This window comes from Ascaphus truei, chromosome 3 (genome assembly GCF_040206685.1).
Source record: "Ascaphus truei isolate aAscTru1 chromosome 3, aAscTru1.hap1, whole genome shotgun sequence".
Taxonomy (NCBI): Eukaryota; Metazoa; Chordata; class Amphibia; order Anura; family Ascaphidae; genus Ascaphus; species Ascaphus truei.
In genome coordinates this window covers 314,256,882-314,284,118 of record NC_134485.1, presented here as the reverse complement: position 1 = coordinate 314,284,118, position 27,237 = coordinate 314,256,882, and the positions used below count along the sequence as shown (strand labels likewise).

The window sequence follows — 27,237 nt, the reverse complement described above, 5'->3', positions numbered from 1 at the left end:
ATTTAACTTCAAAAGAAAAAGAAGTACTTCAAATGTTTGTGGTGTAGCCTGCCCTGCGTGTTTTATCCTTCACTGACCAAATATAGCGGAATTCAACATGCGAACCAAGATATATGATTTGGTTCTCACCAATATTCAGAACACAAACACAATCTGTGTTGCAGTTGAAATATAAATTGTTCAGTTAATTGTCCCTCTTGTTCACGAGAAATTGATTTGTTTATATATTGTGTGCAATGCTAGCAGGTAACAGGGATTCATGCGAATTCTGAAGATCCTCTCCCGCCTATTGAACTATATCTCCAGACATACAGTATTGCATTGACTTTGCATATGGTAACAAAGCAGAATGGCTCCTAGGGTTATAGATGCTCTTTTAAGATGTAGACTGATATTACAAAATGTAGGCGACTTGCCACCGTGGTTAATCATCACTCTTAGCAGAGATACAGAGGTAATTACTTGGTTTGGTTACTGGTACATCTGCTCTTCTCACATTACTGTTCAAGCCATCTTTTTGGTCCCTTTAAACAATCAGCCATTGCATTTTCTTTTCTTCAATATGCCTCACATTTCATTAAAATTGAATGTTATAGTTACAGTTCAATCACCCCTAAACTCACTCTTACTGTACATAGTCTATGCCAGAGTTCTCAGAACTTGTCCCCAGTACTGGTTGCTTTTTTTTGGAAGCCCCACTGTCCAATGCCACATTATTTGTCACAGGTCCACCTTCATTTTGAAAAGCAGTCCTCCAGGAGTTTATCACACAGGCTGTGCTGAAAAGCTATGGAATGCAGCAGGCACACACTTATAGGGCTCCATGTTAAGATAGATTAGAAGCAAAATGTGACACTGTGCTTATTTACATGTCCATACCCAGAATCCCTTGCTGTAGTGGAATCATTGTATGCTAAGAAAATGGTGAAAAGCAGGGTGCAGACCTGAGACATGTGAATGTGCTCACAAGTGATATTTTTATTTGCAGGAGTTTATCAAGAAAATATTAATCATTTTTATTAATCATTAATATTATTGAAGCACAAAAATTGCAAAGGACATTGAAACATGTAAGAGCTATTGGTATAGAAATTGAAAATATCCTGACATCCTATATGAAGGTTTTGTGATTTCATTATGAACGAACCCAAAAGGTTTAAATCTTTGCTGCATTGGAAAAATAAAACACACTAATGTTCTTTTAGGCCACTTTTTTTTAAATTAATTTATTTAACTAGCTGTTTCTTAACCCGCTCATCTGGGAAACGATGTTTTGTGGATACCCAAACATTTACACATTCACATAAAGAAGAACTTACATGAAAAAACACTGGTATAGTGCCTTATTCTACATGGCAAAAAAAGTGCTACTGTATAACACACATTGATGAAGGAACCTCTATTCAAGTTCCATAGAAATTAGTCTTATTTGGATTGGCCATAATGATGACTAGTTTTTATCCATGGAGTTCTGCGTTTGTGTATGCCTTTGGGGTGTCTTCTTTCAGCCGTGGATACAGAGATCATGGGCTCCAGTATACGTTTAATCAGTTTACACATCTCACCATTTTTTAAGAAATCATCATAGATAAGATGGACAGAAGTGTGCAGTAACCATTCCACTCTTGATATGGTTGCACATTTGCTTTCAAATGTAAGTTTTTAGTTTATAATTAGGTTGGTGGGTACAGAAAATAAAATGGGTGGAGAAGGGAGTACAATAAGAGAACAGGGAGGTAGTGGGGGCACATACAAATCTGAACTATAACTTTAAATAAAGTTGTGATCATTGTTGGATGATAGTCAGTGTTTATGCCAATGGCTAATTTTTTAAAATAATATTTATAAGTGCAATCACTGATAGATGACCAAAAATGATATCTTGTCAATCATTTAATCATCTAATTAGCTTCCTTAAGCAACTGTAACCATATTTAAAGCAAAGGGTTGTCCGATTTATTTATTTTTATTTGAGCACTTTCCTTTTCTTTTGGGTTTCTGAATTGGGAATGTGTCTCAAACCATGTGTTTCCGCAAGTGTTGCTTTGTTAATTATGAATGGTGATTCATTACCACAATAAAAACTATTATCCACATTGCAATTTGTCGTAGTTCATAATTGTAGTAACAGTCCTAGTTCTGGCAAAGGGTATATTTGTAATATCCTTTAATAGACCAACACGAGTTCTTCCTAGATGAAACTATAGTGTACTGAATATATAATGGGTGCAAAAGCATTAGAAGCAGGCAAATGCTTTGATTCTTTTAATAGTCTGTTTACAAAAGAATATATTTTAGGGTATTTATTCTTTAGGCAGCTTTTCATAGTTCAATATATAAATATTCCATTTTTTTAAATGGGGTTTAGGATTAAGCAAACAATAAATGCTGCTATTATACTTACACGGTACACATATGATATAACGAGTCTTCCACAAGTGCAATGCTGCATACAGTATGAGTGACAATGGAGTAATGTCTTGCATGGAAAGCAATTGCAAGGTTATGTTTCACATCTGTTTGACGTGGTTTTGCTTTTGAGACAATATCCAGACACACAAACAACTCGGAGGTCATTACGTTCAGTGAATGCATTTTGTTTATTTGAGAAGGAAGATCTCAACCGAGTGCCTAACAAAGAAGGCATCTCAGTCTTTTACAACAAAAATCCACCATTGCTTCCAGCAGAATACAAAAATACACATCTCAGTGACTTCCATACAGTAATAAATATGTAATGATGCGTCCAACGAGAAAAGGCACAGAAAACGGGTCACTTAGTAGTCATAAAAATTACTAACTACATAAACAAAGCCACCCAATGTCTGTACAGGGAATTGTAACATTATATTCCAAAGGTGAAACCACATAAAACATCTTTAAAATAGTATGCAATAAATATCTGAAAGTTGTATATAATAAAATTAAAAACTGTGCCATTGTAAACAGTATGTAAACAAATAAAACTCACCTTTTCTTACCATTATAAGTAAATAAAGCCAAAAAAAAAGTTACAACATCTGCTCTTTTAAATATACATCATTAGCAAGTTTGCCTGGCAATTGTGTGAGTGTAAGTTATTTGCTGCAGCAAAGACCATTCTACAGTATATAGTCACCTTTTTCCATGGCTTGAAAGGAAATGGGTCATTGAACTCAATGCGGAGGCCAAGTAGTATGCCCCCTCCGATTAACATGACCAAGATAAAAAGCAAACCCAGTACAAAGATGTAACACAACAGGTAATACTGGTTTACCATATATAAGGGGATACAAAGGGAAAGCAGCATGTCTTGGAAGCAGTGTTTTCGCATCAAGGACAAAACACGGACTTATCTGCTATTGGGGCTGCAAAAGATTTGGTCCTCAACTGTGCTTCTGGTGCACCCTGAATTAGAGGGTTTATATAGCGCTATCTTGTTTGTCATGTAATTAAGACTAGATAAGCATAGCATATCAAATAGATACTGGAGAGAAGGAAGCATATGCCAGGACTGAAATGGTAAATACATCCCCTCTAACATTTAACTCCGTATCTGTTTTTGTAACTGTTAAAATCACACACAATGATAACACAAGCACCTTGTTTATGCCATAGTGAGTGGTCTGGAGAAAACAGAACAATGACCTCTTCCCAGCAGCACAGACTCCTATATGAAATGTATTCTGTTAAAGTTGTAAATGGTACATTTTAATTCTCATTAGATCTGCCCGAGTACTCTCACAATGGATATAGTAGACATTTGGCAATGAAAGATAACCGTTTTACACATCTGTATTGAAGAGCTATGCATGGGCTCTGCATGATTTGGAATAGCAAAAATGTTAACACAGGAAAACATTTTTTTTTATTAAAAAGATAGTGTGTTCACCGGAATGCACATTATATAATATAAACCTTGTGTACTTATGTATGCAAATACTTCAGTACAATAACTGATCTAAAAAAAAACAATGCTAATTTACATATAAAAACCCATTTCCAAAAAACACCTTTAAACATACTTTAGGATATAGGAAGCACTATTACATGTTCCTTCCTCTACCTGGGTAAAAATAAATAATTGCATATATGTCTTAACTCCTTACAGGTCAGGAGTACCAGTAGCACATTTGTAAGCAGTAATAAGGACACCACAAAGTGTGCAAACCACCTATTCTACAAGCTGTTTAAAAAGGTGTACACACACACACACACACACACACACACACACACACACACACTATAGTGTACTTTGTTCAGCTGCCTGGGTGCTTGGCATTGAGGTTGGTGGTATCAAGGAAGAAAGTCTGGCACTCGCACAACTTGATGAATAAATCATTTATTTTATTCATCTAGTCTTGTAAGAGTTTCTCCCTTCATATCTTTAGATATCTATCTATATACATACATATCTATATATACACGTGTAGATATAGATATCTAAAGAGAGCGTATGAAGGGAGAAACTCTTACAAGACTAGATGAATAAAATAAATGATTTATTCATCAAGTTGTGTGAGTGCCAGACTTTCTTCCTTGATCTATATATATATATATATATATATATATATATATATATATATATATATATATATATGAATATGGTGCTCTTCTGTAGCAGATTTGCTTTAATTCTGAGTTTGAACAAAGTAGGCTCACAAAAGAAAATGTGTATACAGGTACAGTACACAAAATCAATATTAAAATCCATATATGTATATAAAAATTTTTAAAAAAACAAAAAAAAAACAGTAGTCCCCTTCCACAAGTGAAATGTGCAAGAAAGACCCAGTGGACAAAATGTCAAAATAGTGATTTAAATATGAATCCCTTCACTGCACAGATAACAGTGTGCATTGCATAGCAATGCATGGAAGGTCCCTACAGCAGTGAAAGGGTTGAAAGCATGTTCAACTAAAATCAATAAATCTAACAATTGCGTGTTGAGAATTGCCTTTTAAAGAAGGCTCTTTTTTAAATAGCAGATATTTCCTTAGCTTTTCAGCTGTAAAATGTAACCCCTGCATCCGTAAAAGCCAAAAAAATCATGATAGAAGGCAATTCTTTTTTTGTGCATTTATCAACAGGACATTTCAACCTGGTAACCGTGGCATGGTATGTTCAGACTTCCTTTATTGGCATGGACCTGGTAACCGTGGCATGGTATGTTCAGACTTCCTTTATTGGCACGGACCTGGTAACCTTGGCATGATTTGTTCAGACGTCCTTTATTGGCACGGACTACATTTACATTATTATGTGCGTACTAAGGTCTACTACTACTGAAAAAATGTAGCCAGTTTGGGGAAACAAGATGTCCATTGGGAAGAATTGCTGCATTAAGGTTGTTGGGCGGTAATATTGACCCTTTTATTAACATTTTTAAAGTAAGTATTGGCCTTTTCCCCAGATATCAAGCAGGCGGCGTCCTACTAGAGAGCCAAATATTAATGCCATTGTAATTGGTTGCCTTTTTTTTAAGCTTCCTGTTTGTGGCCATATTTTTTCCATCCAAAAGACTGGCCAAGGAAGTGAGCGTTAACTCTCGAGCTTGTGGGGTTCCTGGAGCTTGACCTGGGTGACCCAGATTTTGTGGTGCCAATGAAGAATATGAGTGTTTAGAGACAGCTGGAAAAAGTGGTTACAGTACGTTAGAAAGCGAACCTTATTTTAAGTACAGCCGAATGTTTTAATACTATTTTGTAAAGTCAAACAAATCTGCACAGTACTGTAGTAAACATGACTGGTGTTACTGTAGCTCAAAAAGTTGGTTACAACCTTCTCCCACTGTGATCAGTTTATGTGTTGTATACATGTTACCTTCTGATATCAGAGCAAATACAACACTTGGAGAGGACACTTCCCTGCCATACAAAGTACTGATCTGCATTACAGCCTCTAGTTGGGTATAACAAGCTTTAGAACCTGGACAGTATGTAGACAATAGACTCAAACACCTGACATATCTATCTTTTGCTAGCGATATTTACTTGCAATATCATACAAAATGAAGCACGTCAGACGTTGCAGTTATATGTGATAGCAAGTAATACAATGCACACCTTGCAGCGCTTAAGTAATTTTATGAAGTTAGAGCTACTAGATTAGAAGGTAATGGAAGAGAAGCCATTTAAACGTACGGTCCCACATAGCAACATATAGTGTATAATGTCTCAGACATTTACAGAGGGCCCTAATTGGTTGCATATTTTTTTATATTGTTGGTCAGAACTTCTTTTTACTGTCTACTGTATTTTTTTTTTTTTAACTTCTAAGGGGCTTATTCTATATAAACCAAAGTGAACATTTGGGACATTTTGGCTAAAATGTCCTATTGACTTCAGATAGGAACTTCGGCCAAAAACAGCACGATCGGCCACTTCGGTTGATATAGAATAAGTCCATAAGGCTTCACTAACAAGGTGATGGCGACTTCACAGCATATTCAATAGTGGCATACATTAATTCAATACCAATTAGTAATTTCAGGGACAGGTGAGTTACTGCATGTGATGTGTTTTATATACGACTCTATAGAGCACCATCAACTACTTGATCTCCTTCAAGAAGCAATATTCCAGAATATGACATTATTATTTATTTTGTTTGCCTTATCTGACCTTTTGAAGCAGCTCCCTTGAAATGAACATTTTAATGATTGTCTTGAGGTTGATCCTAATCACCATATTTTTCTCAGACAATTTAAAAGTTATTGTTTCAGGAACAGGGGGCTCCTAGACGTCAAAGAACCATCATTCAACTCCAGCGGACTCACTGCGCAGTTAATAGAGGGGTGAGGGGAGAGAATTATGAGCAGCATAAATTTGTGCTGCTTTAAATGATAAATTATAGTAAACAAAAATGTCAACAAGACTGGCTTAAATGAACACATTGATCTGGGGGTCATTAATGTAATAAAGAGCAGTCGCTATTAATGTACAATGCAGACAATTCAATGTAAATGCAGCAAGTACTGTGCATTTGTGATTTAACAATTTAGCGTTAACCAATAGAGGGGTTTATTCTCTAAATCTAAAGCATAGTAATAACCCTGCCTTTTAACAACTGTATTTCATATTTGCATTTTCATACTGCCATATGCGGTAAGTAAATATTCTAAAAACTAAAGCTTCCAAAAAAGCAGGATTGGGCACTTAAAATGTATGCTTGAAAACAGTTAGAAGATGTACACAATTACCTTATTAAAAAACAGTACAAAAAGGAACTAGAAAACACGTGCCTTATAAAACAATGTTGAGGGGAGTTTTGAAAACTGCAGCACAATAGCAAAGTCCTGAGCTGCAAAACTGAACCGAAAGTGCCAAGCACTTGGATCCTATTTCACAGTCGAGAGCCACTTGGCATTGCAGCTCTCATTAAATAAGACCCTTGGTTTCATAGTTTATCATACTGTACATATAAACAAACACATGTAATCTTGAAGCAGCCTATTTTGCATTCATGGTAACTCAAAACAGTTATCTTTGAATTAGTAATAACTCCACAAACTTACAGAACGTGGGCAAAACGTCAAATCACAGGTAAATAAGGGTAAATCTTGCATAGCATCCAAAAACATTTTGTAAAACAGAACATACTAAAACAGAACATACTAATAAATTCAGTACAAACATGTTAAGATAGCATCATAGGCCACATTCACGGGACTCCTACAACTGGCCTTCATATCATTTCCCAACACCTGACTTTGTTTACAAAAAGTGGCATGAAAAGGCTCCCACGCTACACCTGTGTCTAAGAAGGACTATGGTGAAATCCGAACACTTAGCTAAGCTTACATAGTCATAGAAAAAGTACAGGTGACATACTGTAGATGTCATGTTCTACCTCACACAGCTGTTGATGTTCAGATAGATTTTCACGTCAACATCCAAGCAGACATGGATTGTGATTTAAAAAATGGAATTGCTGAGGTCTGAAAGTTGAATTTTTAAATCAGGAACACTAACACATATTGCACTGACGACTTTAAAGCAGCAGTCACACGAGGGATTTTGTAACTTTTGTTTTTTTACTAGTGGGTCCTATGAACCGAGATAACACCGATGTACTCATCATGCTCCCCCCTAAGGAAACAATATGGCTGCAGGCCAATAGGGAGCGGCAACTTATGACATTGCAGCTTCTATTTGCACAAAGCCGGCGCAGGTCATACTGAAATCTCCATGTGAAAAACTGTGATTATCTGGGGAAGCGGTGAGTTACAGGAGTGGGAAATAGAGTAGTTTAGCTCTGGAAGATCCCTTGGTTCCAAATATGTAAATAAATAAATCAATTTGCTTGGGATTGCTGCTTTAAATTAGGAGGATACAGACAGATAGTAATATGTGCCCTGACCTTATAGAAGGCTTATTTACAACTTTTATAAGACATTATTTATCAATCCTTAAAGGAGAGCTACGTCTAACAGTACTTGGCCAATCCGAGATCTTGCGCTAGAAACCTTAACAACAGTATCTTCCTCAATTTAAAACGTTACTAACAATATTTTCTTACTCTATCTAACCTTGACAGGCCAATAGAATAAAGAAACCCAGATTATGGAACAGTGGAGACCAAAACAATTTGGGAAAATCGTGGGGGGTCAAAGTTTTGGGAACTCAAATAGTAAAATGTAAGGGACTGTTAGAAGAGTTTTCCATCAATGCAAAACATAATGGAGTTTAAAAAAAGTGTGTGAGAGAGAGAGGGTGGCAGAAGGATGGAAAGTGTGTGTGAGAGAGAGGGTGGCAGAAGGATGGAAAGTGTGTGTGAGAGAGAGGGTGGCAGAAGGATGGAAAGTGTGTGTGAGAGAGAGGGTGGCAGAAGGATGGAAAGTGTGTGTGAGAGAGAGGGTGGCAGAAGGATGGAAAGTGTGTGTGAGAGAGAGGGTGGCAGAAGGATGGAAAGTGTGTGTGAGAGAGAGGGTGGCAGAAGGATGGAAAGTGTGTGTGAGAGAGAGGGTGGCAGAAGGATGGAAAGTGTGTGAGAGAGGGTGGCAGAAGGATGGAAAGTGTGTGTGAGAGAGAGGGTGGCAGAAGGATGGAAAGTGTGTGAGAGAGAGGGTGACAGAAGGATGGAAAGTGTGTGTGAGAGAGAAGGTGGCAGAAGGATGGAAAGTGTGTGTGAGAGAGAGGGTGGCAGAAGGATGGAAAGTGTGTGTGAGAGAGAGGGTGGCAGAAGGATGGAAAGTGTGTGAGAGAGAGGGTGGCAGAAGGATGGAAAGTGTGTGTGAGAGAGAGGGTGGCAGAAGGATGGAAAGTGTGTGAGAGAGAGGGTGGCAGAAGGATGGAAAGTGTGTGTGAGAGAGAGGGTGGCAGAAGGATGGAAAGTGTGTGAGAGAGAGGGTGGCAGAAGGATGGAAAGTGTGTGTGAGAGAGGTGGCAGAAGGATGGAAAGTGTGTGAGAGAGAGAGGGTGGCAGAAGGATGGAATTATATATTTATAAGGACTTGTGAATTATATATTTATAGATGGTCTATTTTTTTTGTCAATTCTTGCTTGCAGCACAGATACTAGTAGAAAGTGCAACCAAAACTCATAGTAATGGCTACGGCAACCGCGTGACGTCACACGTCGCCATAGCGATTGTTGCACTAGGTGCAGGAGATCTCGGGGGGGTGGGGGGGAAGGGACGTGGCTCATGATATCACGCGAGCGGTTTACCCTCATTGGCTGAACTGCTCACGTGACGCTTCCGTCGCTGGCCAAAGTCAAAATTCTTTGACTACAGCGATTTTGGTTGCCCACTATCGGCACCCGCGACGGACTTCAAGTACTTGCACTCCGTCGCCAGTACTATAAGCGCAGCCTTATAAAATCAGCCGTTTGCACACTTCCTCTTAAAATACGTCTAAGTACGTTGTGTACTAGACACTGATCTGAACCACTCGTCTTAGTGGTACTGTAAATGTGCAACAAGAAGAGATTTGCTTTACTAAGTAGGAACATGAAAGCTGCAGTAACAAAAACATGTTTGTTATTCATATACTGTATTAACATACTCTGCTGATGACTGCATTGCTGACCCACCTGGAAGTAAAAAGGTTATACTGTACTTTGATATGTTACTAGAAAAAAATATATTGGCTTTAACTGATGAGCGACTTTGATACGATAGTCTGACAGAGCCAAATGGTGTTAACGTTTCTTTACCGCACTAAGCGAAAACTATTACATAACGATGAGCAAAACACTTCCATGTGAATGCAAGATCTGCCAATTTAAGCATTGGCAAGTTTGGAAAAAGTTGTAAAAATGGCTAACTGCCAGAAATCACCAAATAGTGTGTCTCTGGGATTCAATTTTGCACGAGTACGTAGACAATTGGTGCAAATTGTGAAATTTGATGTTTTTTGTCGCACGTTTCAAATCTTATCATGATTTTTGCAATGCACTTTGAGAAATTTGATGATGCCGCTAAAGTTCATTTATGGCCAAAAAAAAAAAAAAATGCTTTAAGCAAGACGATAGGTGCTTTTATTTTGAAGAAACTATTCAGTAGTAGGTATGTAATGAAAATATAAATAATATTTCAGTGTCAACCGTTTTATTTTTTAATACTTTTTTTTTTATGTATACATTCTGTAATTATTTGCTAATACGGTAAGTGTTTTCTTACACACCGAATGGACGACTATAGTATCTAGTCATGCTACATCAAGGTCATTTGGAAGAAGTGTTCAAGAAAATACCCCTAAGGTAAAAAATTTATGTATCAAATACATGTTAGACAGTGGGTGTTTATTAATAAGATTAACCCCTCACTGTCAAGGTGCGCTTGAAATGCATCGCAAAGACCCGTGTGGGGGAAAAGTGAGACCAGATGGAATCAACGCACACAAGAACAAATATACGCTTTGAATTGACCAGATGTTAGGCTTTGGAAAATTAAAACTAAGCTGGTAAGTTTTGTTTCTTTTTCATTACATCTTTATGATAACATATATCAAAACTCTAAAAGCAGGAAATTAATTTAATGTCTACCATAATGAATAAACCCCTTAAATGCCAGAAAGACCACAAACATACAGTAGTGAGGCGTTGCTAGTCTCTGGCACTCAGGCAGTTGAAGCTGGAGTTTGTGTTGAAGCCAATTCGTTTCCACACACCTTAGACATTATATATGCTTCATAGCATAAATACACCATGGAAGTAATCTTGGGAATGCACCCAATATAGCATGCCTGCCCATCCCGAATTCCCTGCCACTCCCATTCTGATAATCAATAGTGGTATCTCGGAGGAGTATAAGGCATTTTGGGTAATCAAGGCAGAAAGTGGACTTGGAAAATTAACATGTATTGGCTAATTAAATTGTGTAAAGGAGTAGACAAATATAAGGTTAGAATTATTGGTACACATGAAAACAGTCATTTTCCAGGGTCTGGGTAATTTTAATTTAAAACAAACTTCTGCTTTAATGACGTATTTACGTTTTTAGAAGTGCACTGGGGAATATTACACATTGGAAAGAGAGGTACTTTACTGCATAATCAGTAGTTCTTCTAATACGGTAACAAAGCTGCACTGCCGATGGAATTCATGGTATTGTGAGGAATCAGTCTTGTCATGCCCTCTCTAACACTAAGGAGATCATTATATCAAGTCAGAAGTGGCCGTTTGGGTGTTTTTTCGACCGAATATCCAAGTGGAGTTCAATACAGATTTTCAGTTGAAACCACTTTGGGCACTGTTGGATAAGGCGCCTGAAGTGTTAAATTATAACTCCACCTATATGATCACAAAGAGGGTTTATTTCTTCTATCGTCCATTTGCTGAAAAACGGATAACTTTTTTTTTTAAACCATATTTTGCACTAGGCTTCCCCCCAGGAACAGCCACACTATTTTGAACCCAGAAAAATCCCTGCCCAACCTATTTATATTTTTGTTTAGCGGTTTATTTTATTCTCTTTTGCCCCTGGTCCGCATCATTTTGCTGAACCAATAGAAATCGTTAACATCGCAGGGACCATGACCACTATTGCTTAACCCTATGATACCCTTTAGACGTAACTACTACATCATTGGGTCTGGCGGTCAAGGGGCCCCCATGACATGTTAGCTACGTCATAACAATCCTGCTCGTTTTTCTAGGTGGAACGTTTCATCATCAGTGGAGCAGTGGTCACGGGGTCGCGCGTGCTGGAGAGGCCGTGGCACTTGTGCCCTGGTCCCTGCTGCACTCAAATGGTTAATTCCGCCAGGAATCTTGTTCTCTCTATTTCATACGAGGATACAAAAAAAAAATGTCTTGGGGATTCCGGGACTCAAAATGGTGCAGTTCAGCTGTATGATGCACATTAGTGCAACATGTATTAAAAAAAACAAAGCACATACAAAATGTAAAGCGGTTTGCGGTTTAAATCTTACAAACTCTCCCTTACTGCTTCACTTTGTGCACACATATTTATAGTCAAACATTTTCTAAGAGGAGACTTCTTCAATATTGCATTTCTGCTCAGGTATAGAAAGAACAGTTCACATTATATAACACACTTGTGTATCTTATGTTGACCGTTTCTTATAAGGTATGCAGGAAAAAGTATAATAATAATAATAATAATAATACACGGGAGGTTTGCAGAATAGTACTTTGTAAAAACAGCTGTGTAACATACTGTATTTGGTATGACTTTTTCTACTGTTTTGTATTATATACAAGTTACTTGCAGGATATAGGTTTAGACAGACCAACAGAAGATTTCGTCATACAGTAGGTTATGTTATATAACGCTTTGGCCAAAGGGTTTAACTTAATAACCAAGTAATTATTATTATTATTGAAGTATTTAAACTTTATACTATTACCATATATGTTTTGTCAATTGGATGTAGCATTGGGCACCCGTGTCCTAGGTTATATAACCTTATGTTACAAAGGGTTTCCCCTGAAATTCGATAGAAGGGGGAATGTTAGGATTGTTAGGATTTAGGTCATTCTACTGCGATTGTGAGGCACATTTTTATTTAATTATTTGGGGTCTCAGTGTGATTATTTTATCTTGTGCAGCTTCCAAGCACCCACCATGGACTTCAACCCCTGCAGTCTGTGCAGCAAACAAACTTATTCTATCATATCTCAAAGCCATTTCTATCCTCGAGTCTGGCGAGCAAAAGCAGCGTGTGCCTAGTGTGAATGAGAAGTGATAGAAGTACTACACCAGTTAGCTTTACTCACTTCTTTCAAAAAATAAAATTAAAAAAATCGCACATTGATGAGACTGCTTAGTCAACTCAAAATAGCCATCTACATTTATGTTCTAAGATGCAACTTAAAATTGAATCTCTTGGCACCAATTTAACACCAACACAGCTGAATATAGCATTAATACATAGCTCCCCTTCTTACCAACAGGATATATAGATATATATACATACACACACACACACACACACACACACACACACACACACACGTATATATATATATATATATAATATATATATATATACATATATATATATATATATATATACATACATACACCCGCACGCTTGTAACCATGCAAACCACTTTTTTTTATATACATTTACCACTTTGCTATCCAACACAAACGCCAGCAAACACAGTCAAATGTCAGATTCTGTTGTTTTTACAAAATGTTATTTTTGGTAAAAACACAAAAACTAGTGATGAAACAAAGAGGCAGCTGCTATATGTAAATATTGAAATAAAAATATTAGTTCAAAAGTTCACTATTAATTACTGTACACATATTAGATACTGTTTTACATTTAACAATTTAACACAGATAATTATTCTGTCTGTAATAGTGCTGAAAACAAAGATATACAAATATGCAGATCAACTGCATTATAATGGTGAGAGGAGATCAGATTCTAAACAGATGGAGTACGGTAGTGCACTGGTAATCCCATTATTATAGGCGGTGTGATAAATTACCCCACAAAAATATTTGCTGATCAATTTTAAAACACAATCTGCATAATAATTCTTCTTCGTATATAAATATTGCACATCATAAAGTTTTCTACTTTGCAAGAAAGAAAACAGAGGTCGTTTAAGCGAAACCATTCATGTTTGAGGGGAAAAAATATTTAATAAAGCCGTTTCATGGGGGAAATATTTAAAATGAGCCTGCTGCTTTCCAGCAATATGGGTCTGGATCTTGCAGTCCCTGGACAGGAGCTCCCTGTAATTAGATTGTAAGCTCTTCGGGGCAGGGACTTCTTTTCATATGTTTGAAGCACTTCTTCTCATTATGTGTTATTTGTATTATTTGTTATTTATATTATTATGTCACGTGTATTACTGCTGTGAAGCGCTATGTACATTAATGGCGCTATATAAATAAAGATATACATACATAATGGGATTTTAAGGCGATCAGTAATTGTGGGGGGCAGCATATATCATCTCGGGATTTCAGATGTTCATTTTCTTGTGGCTCTGCACTAAATAGAAGGTGTATCTGGTCCTATTCTGAATAGCACTCTTCTGAAAGCAAGAATTAAATCTTTTTTTTATTCGGATGCTCCATTCAGGAGACATACTGTACATATTTGAAATAGTAAGTGCCCAGGGAAGGTAAAATTAAGTTCTTCCCAGAGGCCATTGCAGTTTCAAGGCCACCATGGTAATCTCAGAAGCTAGAGATTGAGAAAATCATGTTTCATATTAAACATTATACAAGGCAAACTCGTATAGGCCTTTGGGGGCAAGGGGATTGCTGCTTTCAGTATCTCCTTTCTCAAGTGTGTTCTAAATGTGAACTGCAGATAACAACAGAGGGGTTATTCATTACATGGGGATACTATAGCTTCATAATTTAACATATATTGAATAGCTTTCCAATTTGAGGACAGAACTACAAAAGCAAAATATAGTTCGATGATAGCTTCATAATTTAACATATATTGAATAGCTTTCCAATTTGAGGACAGAACTACAAAAGCAAAATAAAATGTACAGCACATGTTAAGATGCAAAGAAGGTTACCTGCTGCACACCATATTCACAGAATATGTTTAGTTACCAGTGCTCGTGTTGAAGGGTAGCCTGCTGGAGACCCAGAAAGTGTCAGGAAACAGGAATGACACAAGGCACTTCGGATTTTCTAATGCTGAATTTAATGGGCCAAAAAAAGATGACGTTTCGACCTAAAATGGTGTTTTTCAAGTGATGAAATGGCCGTTTCATCACTTGAAAAAGACCATTTTAAGTCTAAACGTCGTCTTTTTTTTGTTGCTAAATTCAGCATTAGAAAATCCGAAGTGCCTTGTGTCATTCTTGTTTCCAGCACATGTTAAGGACAGCATACAGCTGCAAAATGAAGATGCCAATTGAACTATTAAAGATGCTTTTAAGGAAATCACAGTGGCGTATATGTTTCAGAGCCCCAGGAAAAACTGTTCCGTCATTATTTCTTCAGAATAGAACATTGCTGGAGGGTTTTGCAATGGAGAGCATCACCAGCATTCAAAAAGTATTTGGTACAACTTGCTTTTCAGGGGTGTTGGACAAATGAGGGACTGCACATTTAAAATGCTACATCAGTAAAAATATATTTGAGTAATTTGTGGGATGCTGCTATAAGAGCATAATGGGTTTTGTTTGCCAGTCCCACAACTTGGCCCAAAATGTGTTGCTTCTTCCCCATTAAAACGTGATCACCGCCATGATTGTTCTGTGACACTTAAATGACCTCAAATTTTCAATGCAATTGAAAAGAATTGCTCTTGTCAATATTAAAGTAAATATGTATGTCCAAGACATGTTATAAGGCATTAGGAAAGGAATGGTCCCCATGGATTTTCAACAGAAACGACAATTATTTTGTGAGGTAACCATGTTAGCAAAAGTTGTTTTTGAGAAGCACTATTTCGATCTACATTAATTATTAAAAGATATTGACTAGCTATAATAAATATGTTTTTCATACATAATGCACATCATTTTCTGAATATATATGGCACATAAGCTACGTGTTCACATCCACAAATCCCTTGCCACAGAACAAGTTCATGCAAAATATTATACAACACATAATAGAAAATTGCCTTTAACCAACAGACACCTCAGTAGTAATAAATTAAACCTTATTAAAATTGATATAAAAGTTGTTCAAGTTTTTTTTTTTTTTTTAGTTTTTAGTATCAGATACATCATGCAACTGAAGTACAATCTAGGCAGGCACTCCATGCATTATAGATTGCATTCATTTTATACAAAGGTTTTTCAATCATACTCCTTGGCCATGGAACGAGTGGTACCTGAGGCAATGTCAATCAAGACCACAAAATGGAGTCTTGATTTTACCTGTGTTTTGGCCTTCCCTGTTCTTAGGCAGCATGAGCCTCACACATACAAGTTAGTTAGATAACTTTTTGCCATAAAATGATATGTTGTCACGATATACAGAAGACATTCTTGCAACCAGGCCATCTCAGCCAGAAGTCATTATCTAACAAGGACTGTATAGTTTCCTAACAGCATAATACACGTTAAAACTTTGCAAGTTGTGCAGATCTAAACTTATCAAAATGGCTTTGCGGAATGAACATTTTTTTGTTTGGTTTTTTTTTGGCACAAAGCTCTGCAAATTCATTACCCAAGCTCGCAATACTTCATACTTCTCCTCCAGCTGTTTACCAGTGCTTACTTATTCATATAGTAAACCACAGGACAGCACATTGCCACAAACAGCTTAGAGGGACTGGCAAAACCTCTCTCTGCAAGCGTTTCACCAGAGCCTTCACACCTCGGATAAAGCTGTATTCTTGCTGAGCTCCTTAATTCCCTGCAGAATTCGCTTCATATGACCCACTTTCATTATCCCCAGATCCTGCAAGAAAGACAAAGGGATTTATTAGCAAGACTGAATACTCTTTGGAGAACTGCCTTTTGGGTCCAATCATGAAGACACAGCAGAAGCTACTGTATGCGACATGCCGCCATTAAATAGAACCAGATCGCCCTCCCAATTTTCCAGGAGATGCCTGGGTGGTTTTCCAAAGCCACGCTATGTATCAGTACCTATACACAAATATACATAATGGTACACACAGCAACATTTATGCTGGTTAACACAGGATATTTTTGTTTTCAGGGAAATGTAGTAGAAAGGTGTGGAAGATGTTTTAATTTCCCATAAACAGGGTTGTCTTCATTTCCCATATCGGGTTTAGGGAAGTTTTTTTTTCAGGGAGAAAGAGCGAAATTCTATATTTTTAAGTAGCAATGAATTTTTTTGGTGGAGTCTCCATCCCAAATAGGGAAATTAGGCCAGTATGATTACCATTGGGTTATTTATTATTTTTTACACTAGAGTGGTAGGCTTCCTGATTAATCTACTTTAATAGGGAAGATACGAAAACCAGTGAATCCAACACGAAAGCCTGTGGTACAACCAAGTTAGTAAGCTTAAGGATGGCAAAATATTTCCGACTAGTTGAAATCAATTTCAACTGATTTTCATAGCAATACTTGTTTATTCGCCACGGCATGGTAATAAATAATGTATTTCACAGGAGACTCTAAAGCAGACAGTTACTGCATTAAAAAATAAAATAAAAAAAAGAAATGTATAAATGATGAAGATATTATAGTCATGCTGAATACTTTAATGAATGTAGAAAAAAAGCATTAACAGAAAAAAAAAAATTATTTTCAATTGTCCAAACTTTAAAGGCATTCGTGCTCAGGGGATATTATACACTAAAGAGGATGTATATGGCCAGGACAGTGCCACATTTAATCCAGGCTATTGTGGATGATTACATTAGGTATTACAGTTCAGATGACCATGTCCACATAAACACAGCAGCCCACATGAATAAAGCTTGGGGTACGAAGGTTTACAATACAGCAAATGAATGTGATGTCACAAATATATAAAGCGTATATGTACCAAACTAATCAGTAGCCCTGTACAGATTCATTTATTAGAAACAAAAGCATAACCAGCACAGCTATTGAGTGAAGTTAAGGCACGGAAAGGGCAACAATATGTAAGGCCCATCTCTTCAGGGAAAGGATGGTAGATTTACTACTGGATGCAAAATTGAGAAACACTCTTTATACATGTATTGTAATATGCTTAGTGGCAGCAATGTTTAGCATGCTCTAAAAGTAGTACAATAGTAAACCGGAGTTTAAAAGAGCCAACCTAATGTAATTAAATATATCAGGATGACCAAAAGTACACCATAACCCTTTGAGTGCCCCAGTACGTAGTCACTATGTCATGGGGACTGGTACAGCGGAGGCTTCATGATATAGTGACTATGTCATGCTCAAATTATGTTTTTTTTTGCCAATTAGATCACATCCCGAATTCCCATGGAGCACAGTATGCGGTCTGCCCAGTGAAGAAATAGAGTACTCTTCTTCCTGCAAAATGGCCCCCGCGGTCACATGACCACACTAAGCCAGCGGGCACCATGACGCCTCCAACACTAAAAGGGTTAAAGCAGCAAATCCACAGTGCTCGCCCTTTCATTTTAAATTCTCTAAAACCAAGGGGTCCCACAGAGATGATCCATGGTCCTCCGACATCCAGGGACCTCTTGGTACCCATAGTGCTGGCACCAGGAAAATACAACTGCCGGCTGGATGCAAAATAGCAGCTTTCTATGGTGACCCATGTATGTTTGTTTTTTAAACTACAAAACATTTAAATACCTGATCACCAGGATCTGAGGGGTCACTTGAGGTTGGAGTGGGGTTTAAAAAAAGTTTTTTTTTTGTGGGGGGTGGGACAATAAGAAGCTGCAATGTCATAACCTGAAATACCAGAACATAAAAAGTAAATATCAGAGGTATTGAAGGGGGGGGGGGGGGGTTGGGAGGGGGTGAGGTGGTGGGGGGGATGTGTTCACAGGTATATTCTCTCCATGTGCTGTATAGATAAGTGTTTTGAGGGGTTTAGAAGTAGGGTGACCAGATGTCCCGGTTTAGCTGGGACTGTCCCAGATTTGCTGCAAATCTCCCGTTATCCCGACAATTCTTTTGAAACCTCACAAATGTCCCGGTTTGGGCAGCAGAGAGATATGGGGCGATCCAGTATAATCAGGGTGCGGGGCCAGTATCAACAAGACCGTAGCTGCAGTGCTATGAGAGGAACATGAAGCCACAGAGGGCGCCTGTGAGCCTGGCAGCTCCCCCTTACAGAGTGCAGAGAGCAGAACCTCCTTTTATAGCTGGTTCCTCTAGGTCAGGGGTGCGCAAACTGGGGGCCGGGAGATTTGTCTGGGGGCGCGCGGGCGGTTGCAGAGGTCCCGCACTCTACCCCCAGGCACTTAAATAAAATGCCGGGGGATCGCGTGAGGCCTCTGCAACAAGAAAACTTACCAGGATACAGACGCTGTGACGCGTCTCCATGGCAACGCAGCGTCAAAAGATGACGTGGGGTCATGTGAAGTGATGTCACCGCGGGTCACGTGACACAGCTGCCAGGTAGGAGAGGGGGGGGGGAGCGAGCTCCGGAACAGGCAGACAGGGGGGCGCAGCAGGAAAAGTTTGCGCTTCCCTGCACTAGGTCAATCTGTGTGTATGTTGTGTGTCTGTCCTGGTCAATGGCTGTCTGCCTGTGCAGGTCTGAGTGAGTGTTGTGCAGATCAGTGTGTGTCTGTGTGAGTGTTATACAGATCAGTGTGTGTCTGTGTGAGTGTTATGCAGGTCAGTGTTGTGTCTGTGTGAGTGTTATGCAGATCAGTGTGTGTCTGTGTGAGTGTTATGCAGATCAGTGTGTGTGAGTGTTATGCAGATCAGTGTGTGTCTGTGTGAGTGTTATGCAGATCACTGTGTGTCTGTGTGAGTGTTATGCAGATCAGTGTGTGTCTGTGTGAGTGTTATGCAGATCAGTGTGGGTCTGTGTGAGTGTTGTGCAGATAAATGTGTGTGTACAGTATGTGTGTGTGTGTGTGTGTGTGTGTGTGTGTATGAGAGAGTTTTGCAGGTCCCAGTCTGCCTATCTGAGTCTGTGAGTGTTGTGCAGGTCAGGGTTTGTCTGTCTACATACAGATATAGCCGTTATTGCATCCATTACTGTGTGGTAATGGGTGCAATAATGCTGGCTACACTTGTATGTGTGGGGGCCAGTAGCCCCCTAATATCAGGGCTGATGAGATGCACTTGCCCACACGTCAAAATCGACCAGCCAGACCCTTGGGAGGGGGCGGGGGGTAGGAGGGAGAGGGAATGGTGGGTGGGGGTGAGAAGGGAGAGAGCATGGTGAGGGGGGTGAGAAGGGAGAGAGAATGGTGCGGGCAGGGGGAAGTGGGGGAAGGAGAAAGAGAGTGGGGGCTGGGGGGAGAGAGACAGAGTGGAGGTGGATGAGAGACTGGGGGGTGGGCAGAGAGAGTGGGGGGTGGGAGAGAAGATGGGGGTGGCAGAGAGAGTGGGGTGTGTGAGAGAGAGTTGGAGGGTGGAAGAGAGAGGGGGGGTGGGAGAGAGAGAGTGAGGGGTGGGAGAGAGTGGGGGACGGGAGCGAGAGTGGGGGATGGGAGCGAGAGTGGGGGATGGGAGCGAGAGTGGGGGATGGGAGCGAGAGTGGGGGATGGGAGAGAGAGTGGGGGATGGGAGAGAGAGTGGGGGATGGGAGAGAGAGAGAGTGGGGGACGGGAGAGAGAGAGAGTGGGGGGATGAGAGAGAGAGTGGGGGATGGGAGCGAGAGTGGGGGATGGGAGCGAGAGTGGGGGATGGGAGCGAGAGTGGGGGATGGGAGCGAGAGTGGGGGGTGGGAGAGAGAGTGGGGGGTGGGAGAGAGAGTGGGGGGTGGGAGAGAGAGTGGGGGGCTGGAAGAGAGAGTGGGGGGCTGGGAGAGAGAGTGGGGGGCTGGGAGAGAGGGGGTTGGAGAGAGAAAGAGTGGAGGTGGAAGAGAGTGTGGGGTGGGAGAAAGAGAGAGAGTGGGGGGCGGGAGAAAGAGAGAATGGGGGGCTGGGAGAGAAAGTGGGGAGCTGGGAGAGAGAGTGGGGGGCTGGGAGAGAGTGGGGGGCTGGGAGAGAGAGTGGGATGGGAGAGAGAGAGTGGAGGTGGGAGAGAGAGTGGAGGTGGGAGAGAGAGTGGGGGTGGGAGAGAGAGTGGGGGTGGGAGAGTGTGGGGAGTGGGGATTGGGAGAGAGTGGGGATTGGGAGAGTGGGGAGTGGGAGAGAGAGAGGGTGTGGGTGGGAGAGAGGGTGCGGGTGTGAGAGAGGGTGGGGGGTGTGAGAGAGGGTGGGGGGTGGGAGAGAGGGTGTGGAAAAGAGAGAGGGCGGGGGTGAGAAAAGATGGGGGGAGAGAGTGAGGGGTGGGAGAGAGAGGGTGGGGGGTCGGGGTGGGAGAGTGAGAGTGTGGGGGTGGTAGAGAGGGTGGGGGGTGGTAGAGAGGGTGGGGGTGGTAGAGGTGGGGGATGGGAAAGAGTGGGAGTGGGAGATAAAGAGAGACTGGGGGGTGTGAGAGAGAAAATGGGGGTGGGAGAATGAATAATACAGCATAAATGGGAACTCTATTAGACAAATGGAATGGGACGTTTGGCTTCAGTTACCAGCACTCACCGCTGGGCAGGTCGCAGCGCAATATTTGGCCTTGAGCCCGGTGCCATGTTTAAATGTCCCACTTGTCACCACTCACCGCCGTTCATGTCGTGCACCTGCACCGCCGCTCCACGTGCCGTGATCCCCCTGCTCCTACGCGCAGAACATTTACATATAGCGTGTAGGCGCGGCGGTGAGTGGCGACAAGTGGGACATTTAAACATGGCGCCGCACTCGCCAACAGATATCACACAATACCTACCCCTAAGTGCCTGTGGCGATGGAAGGTTTGTCGCGGCAAAATTTCCTACACCGTATACAAATACCATTATAATATTCTTTAGTGATGTAATTTGTTATATAAATAATTTTATCATGTTTGATTTTTTTTTATAATCTGGTCACCCTATCTATAAAATACTATACTCTATTAAATAGGAATTTCTCTCCCTCACTGTCTCCCTCGAACTCTCCTCCAATGCCTACAGTATATATCAAGTTATATGGTTCGCTCTCCTCCAAAACCCATACCCAAAACCCATACATTAAGGTATATTCTTCTATGGCAAAAAATATTATTATTATTATCTTTTAAATGTCCAATTTCCCTTTGAATTGGCAATTTCAACCAATTTTGGCCTCAAAGTTCAAGCAAAACATGGGCAAAGCGAATTCTGACACATTTGCACATCTCTACTGATTGCTCTGCTATGAGTCACGTTCACATAACACAATGGCATTAAGATATAATGCCGTACTATTAGGAAAAGACTGAACAGATTCCTTTGGATAGTTTGTCATTACTGTATATATAATGTGTGTGTGTGTGGAGGGGGTGGGAGGGAGTGTCCTCCAACATTTAAAAAAAAGTTTAAAACAGTCTTTTGGTTGTTAAACTGTTTTTTCACCTTCATTGAAGGAGTAATCCATGCAATATCCTATGTGTTTTTTTTTTTTAAATAAATTACTTCTGTAGTATTAGATACTTACTACATTTTGTTTAATAATTCAACTCTTAATGCCATGTTTTATAAGTTTTAATATGAGCATCCTTTGATTTCTATAGCAGGTTTTAGCCACTTCCCCAGCAGTGCAAGATCTTTGTAACACTTTCCTGTTTGTGATCATTTGTTGCCAATTTTCCCAGCAAACCGTGATAATAGATAATGCTACCGTAGTAATTTAAGAATACATTGTAGCTGCTGAGGTACACTATGAAAGAATGTGTCACATACTGTTAGCGCTCTACCCTAAATGTGGGTACACACACACACAGACACACACACACACACACAGATTTCCTAGTGGTGCTCAAAATTACTTTTCAACATATAAGTGCATATGGAGAAAATAACAAAAAATACATATAAAATGTAACATTTCTTTAAAAAAAATCTCTAAACTTGTGGTTGCTGCATGGACATCTCGCAGATTCTCTCAAAACCACTCAAAATATATTTCTACATGCTGGTTGAAGGACACGGAAAATGCAAGCTCTGAATCAGCAAGCTTTTGTGGAAGTCGCCTATAAATCATGCCGTTATTAAGCTATGTTTTTCCGCTCTCTCATGTACAAGTGAGGAATTAGTTGGATGGCATCATAATTGACATCACACAGAGGTGTTTCTCCATATCCAGACATCCGACATGTGGGATAATTTTGTGCCAAGGAAAACGTCAAACATCCATGCTGAGCTACACTAACTGGAGGATTGATATTGATAGGCAGCCATTAAGTGAATCGCGGGAAGCAGGATCTTTGCTGATCGATTACAGGAGAACAAATCAATCAGCAGGTTCAGTAATTAGTTGTCAATAAAGGTAATCAAAGGCTGCATATATTAAAACAAGCAAAAACATTTTTGTAGGTTCAAGTGCCGCTTCGATTGCCTTTTTATAATAGCAACAGAGAACCATAGGAGGGTGGGGTGGAATGAAGCTCAATGGTGGTCCCTCAAAGTCCCCCTGTACCCTCCCCCCCCAGTTCAGAAGCGTCCAAGCCGGGTTGGATGAGGGGTCCATCTGGCAAACTGGGGAAACAATATGGCTACCAGCGCTCACTACGGCAGCAAATAGAAAAGGCGCAATGTCATTAGGGAGTTCATCAATGTTTGTACTCCACTCCCATATTTGTAGTTTTTTCGTGTCAATACCGGTACACAAACAAAAAGCTACAAATATACCAATGGGCAGCACGGGTGGGGTCCCCAGGTAGCAAGGGGCCTCCGGTTCAGGCAAACTGAAGAAGAAAAAAAAAAAGGTCCCCACCAGGATTGCTGCTTTAAGTCATTAAAGAAAAACATTGTTCTACAAGATCTCACGTTTATTGTGAGTATAAAAACTGGTTCCCATTGGGAACATTTGAGGTTTACGGAACAAGAGGTCCAAGCAATATCAGAGTAAATCAGGTTTCTTTTCAACTGGTTCTCCAAAAGGGCCAGATCATAAAACATTTAGAAGTAGAAGGGACACCGACTGACTGTAAAGTGCATTTTAGAAATATTTAACGCGGCAATAGCACTTTCCAACTTTTTTTCTCCTATTATTTGTATATATAAAGCATGAAACAGATGAATCAGACTGCTCTCCTATTGTGTTGTCCTAAAGAGAACACAACAGCAGGTGCATGGAGGTAAACAATATTTAGCGCATAGATTTAACCCAAAGAAGGGTCAGAAAGAGACCCCACAGGAATACCCTCAATGCCGCTTTAAAAATGTAATGTTCCGACACTATTGGCCCATCAAGATATCTCCTATAGGTCAAATTGATAACCAATGAGGGATAGGTAGCTTAGAGACCAAAATAATACATTTTTATTTACATCAAATAAATCACATCAAATATAGTTAAAAACATTATTTAATATTTCCCGTAGTGAAGTAATGGTAGAGAACTAGAAAGGTGTAGCTAATTAAATTATCTTCTAGTATAGTCACAAATGGACAGTTCTCCGATGCTGCAAACCAATTGAATAGATTTCTATTGGATTCAACTATGTATGTACCCTTTTATTCGCTCCACAGCTAATTATTCACCAGTATATAGACACATATGGCTGTATAATACACAGCAACATCAGCAGAAAAATACGTAGCAATTGTTGTAGTGAAGCATAATCATATACAAATCTGCATTAGCTCATCCTTACAGCATATACGTAGTGTATATATACCAAAAGAATCTATAGGTTAGTAAGAGCAGAGTTGTAACATTCCTTAGAGAAATTACAACAGAATTGTTACATACTGTATAGACAGTGTTAAAGCAGGTCTCTCTCAATGGGACCACTCTGTTTAGTTAATGTATTTCCTCGATTGTAAGACGCTATCGATTGTAAGACGCTATCGATTGTAAAACACATCGATTGTAAGACGCATCGATTGTAAGACACATCGATTGTAAGACGCTATCGATTGTAAGACGCATCGATTGTAAGACGCATCGATTGTAAGACGCATCGATTGTAAGATGCACAATCGATTTGGCCCTTAGGCTGCGTCCAGGGTCAGCGCTTAGGCGCTGACCCGTGCTGAAGCATGCTGACGCTTCTCAGTGAGCCCCTGCAGCCGCAATGAGAGCGGCTTTAGCAGGGGCTTGCGCACGCTTCCGTAAGCGTGCGGAAGCGTAGGTCTTATTCAAATTATAGATTTTCGCGCTCACGGGAGCGTAGGGCCGGTCACGTGAGCGGTTCGCCCAATGAGGGCGAACCAGCTCCATGACGTCACAGCCCCCCCCCCTCGACACGCCCCCGGACGGACCAAGGCCAGGGAAAGCACCCGCTTTCCCTTAGCCTCCGCACGGCTGCAGTCCTATGGACGCAGCCTTACAATCGAGGAAAATTACTTTTTCACTTACCATGTTTCAGGAGATGTCCCATGTCAGCGGAGGATGAAGCAACGGCGGAAGGAGAGGTCCCATGTCTGCAGATGGTTGAAGATGGACAGTGGACGGGAGTGCAGCAGAAGAACATGTCCCAAGTATGCAGGTGAATGAAGATAAGAAGACAGCGGGTGGGCGTGCAGTGGCAGGAGATCATAATAGCAGGAGAGCTGAGCAAGAGCAGAGCGGCATAGGGGAACGGCGTGGGAGGTACACACTGAAACCGGAAGTCAGACACCGGTCAACTTCCGGTGTTACAGTGTGCACCTCCTAAGCCGTTCCCCTATGCCGCTCTGCTGCTGCTCAGCTCTCCTGCTATTATGATCTCCTGCCGCCACACACCCGACGCACTCCTGCCCGCTGTCCATCTTCAACCATCTGCAGACCTCTACTTACGCCGACCGCTTCGTCCTCCGCTGACATGGGACCTCTCCTGAAACATGGTAAGTGAAAAGAGGGGTTAGTACTGTAGACACTTTTTTTGTTATTTTTTTAATACATCGATTCTAAGACGCACCCCGATTTCAGACATGTGAAAATCGGAAAAAAGGTGCGTCTTAGAATCGAGGAAATAGGGTAGTTAGCATCTATATGCAGTTTCTATTATTAGCAGCCACTGTCAACTGTCCACAATGATGGGTACATGAAATCATAGAAAAACCATTTAAGCCGTCAGGTAAAGGTGTACTGTGCAATGCTCAATATGACAAAGGGTTGCGGCAAACCAGTGTGTAAGTGAAGGACAACCGGCATACAAGCCGTGGTAAAGGAGCCGAACAGGACTGCAGGTACTCCATGACGTCACCGCAGCAACATCCTACTTTGCCGACATATATTTCACGTGTCTCCCCGCTTCTTCAGGGGAGAGGAGATTTTAAATGAATGTTTTTAACTATATTTGATGTGATTTATTTGAGGTAAATAAAAATGTATTATTATTTTGGTTTCTAAACTACCTATCCCTCATTGGTTAAAATTTGACCTTTAGGAGGTATCTATTGATGGGCCAATAGTGCTGGAACATTCAATTTAAACCGGCATTGAGTGCATTTCTGTGGGGTCTCTTTCTGACCCTTCTTTGGGTTAAATCTGTGCGCTATATGTAAAGAATGTGACAAATGTTTAATTCTACATACTTACCTAAGCTGGCAATAGTTTGGTGCTCCAGTATAAATCTGTAAAAATGCGTCACTAACATAATGGCTTCTTTAGTCAGTCTAACTCAGCAGCTACAATGTATCCCAATATTACGAAGGTAACATTAACTATTGTTACAGTTTACAGCTGGGAACATTTGCAACAAATTATCCCAAACAGGAAAGGGATACAAAAATCTTTCACTTCTTGGGAGGTGGGTTAGAACCTACTATAGAAATCAAAGGATGCTCTTTAAAACACATTAAAATGGCATTAAGAGTTAAATAAAAACAAAAACAAAATCACTATTATCTAATACTACAGGATTGATTTCAAAATAAAATCCATATAAGATTCCACATATTTTACTGCTGTAAAAGACTTGAAAAGTATATTGCAACACTTTGCAAGCATTTATACCATCTGTAACATACACTGCTGTAATTTACAAGTGAGTTTTAATATCTAAAAATTGCACTTTGCTGCTTAAGCAGCTAGTATCAAATTAGCAGGAGTAGAGAGTGAAAGGCCTACTCTAAATCAAGGCTATTTGCACGGGGCCGGTTGAAGAGTCCTGGAGTAGACCAATTTGTCTGAAGCTGGTTTCAAATGGTATCCTCAGGGCCACCGATAGGGGGGGACAGAAGGTACAGTTGTCCCGGGCCTGCTGGCTGGGTGGGCCGGCGGCACAAGTTGTCCAGATCTCTGGCCGGGCCCAGCTGCCGGTCCTCTTGTGACGGGCCCCGGCTCTCTCTCAG

General features: G+C 40.3%; 1 protein-coding gene across 1 annotated transcript in view; it reads right to left on the bottom strand.

Moving 5' to 3' along the window:
- Positions 1–2,581: 2,581 nt before the first annotated feature.
- Positions 2,582–27,237, bottom strand: part of DGKH (diacylglycerol kinase eta) — a 295,282-nt gene continuing 270,626 nt past the window's right edge. Inside the window, exon 30 of the mRNA XM_075591074.1 lies at positions 2,582–16,791. Coding sequence (XP_075447189.1) covers positions 16,702–16,791 — 90 coding nt within the window. The 3' untranslated portion in view covers positions 2,582–16,701. The remainder of the gene's footprint in view (positions 16,792–27,237) is intronic.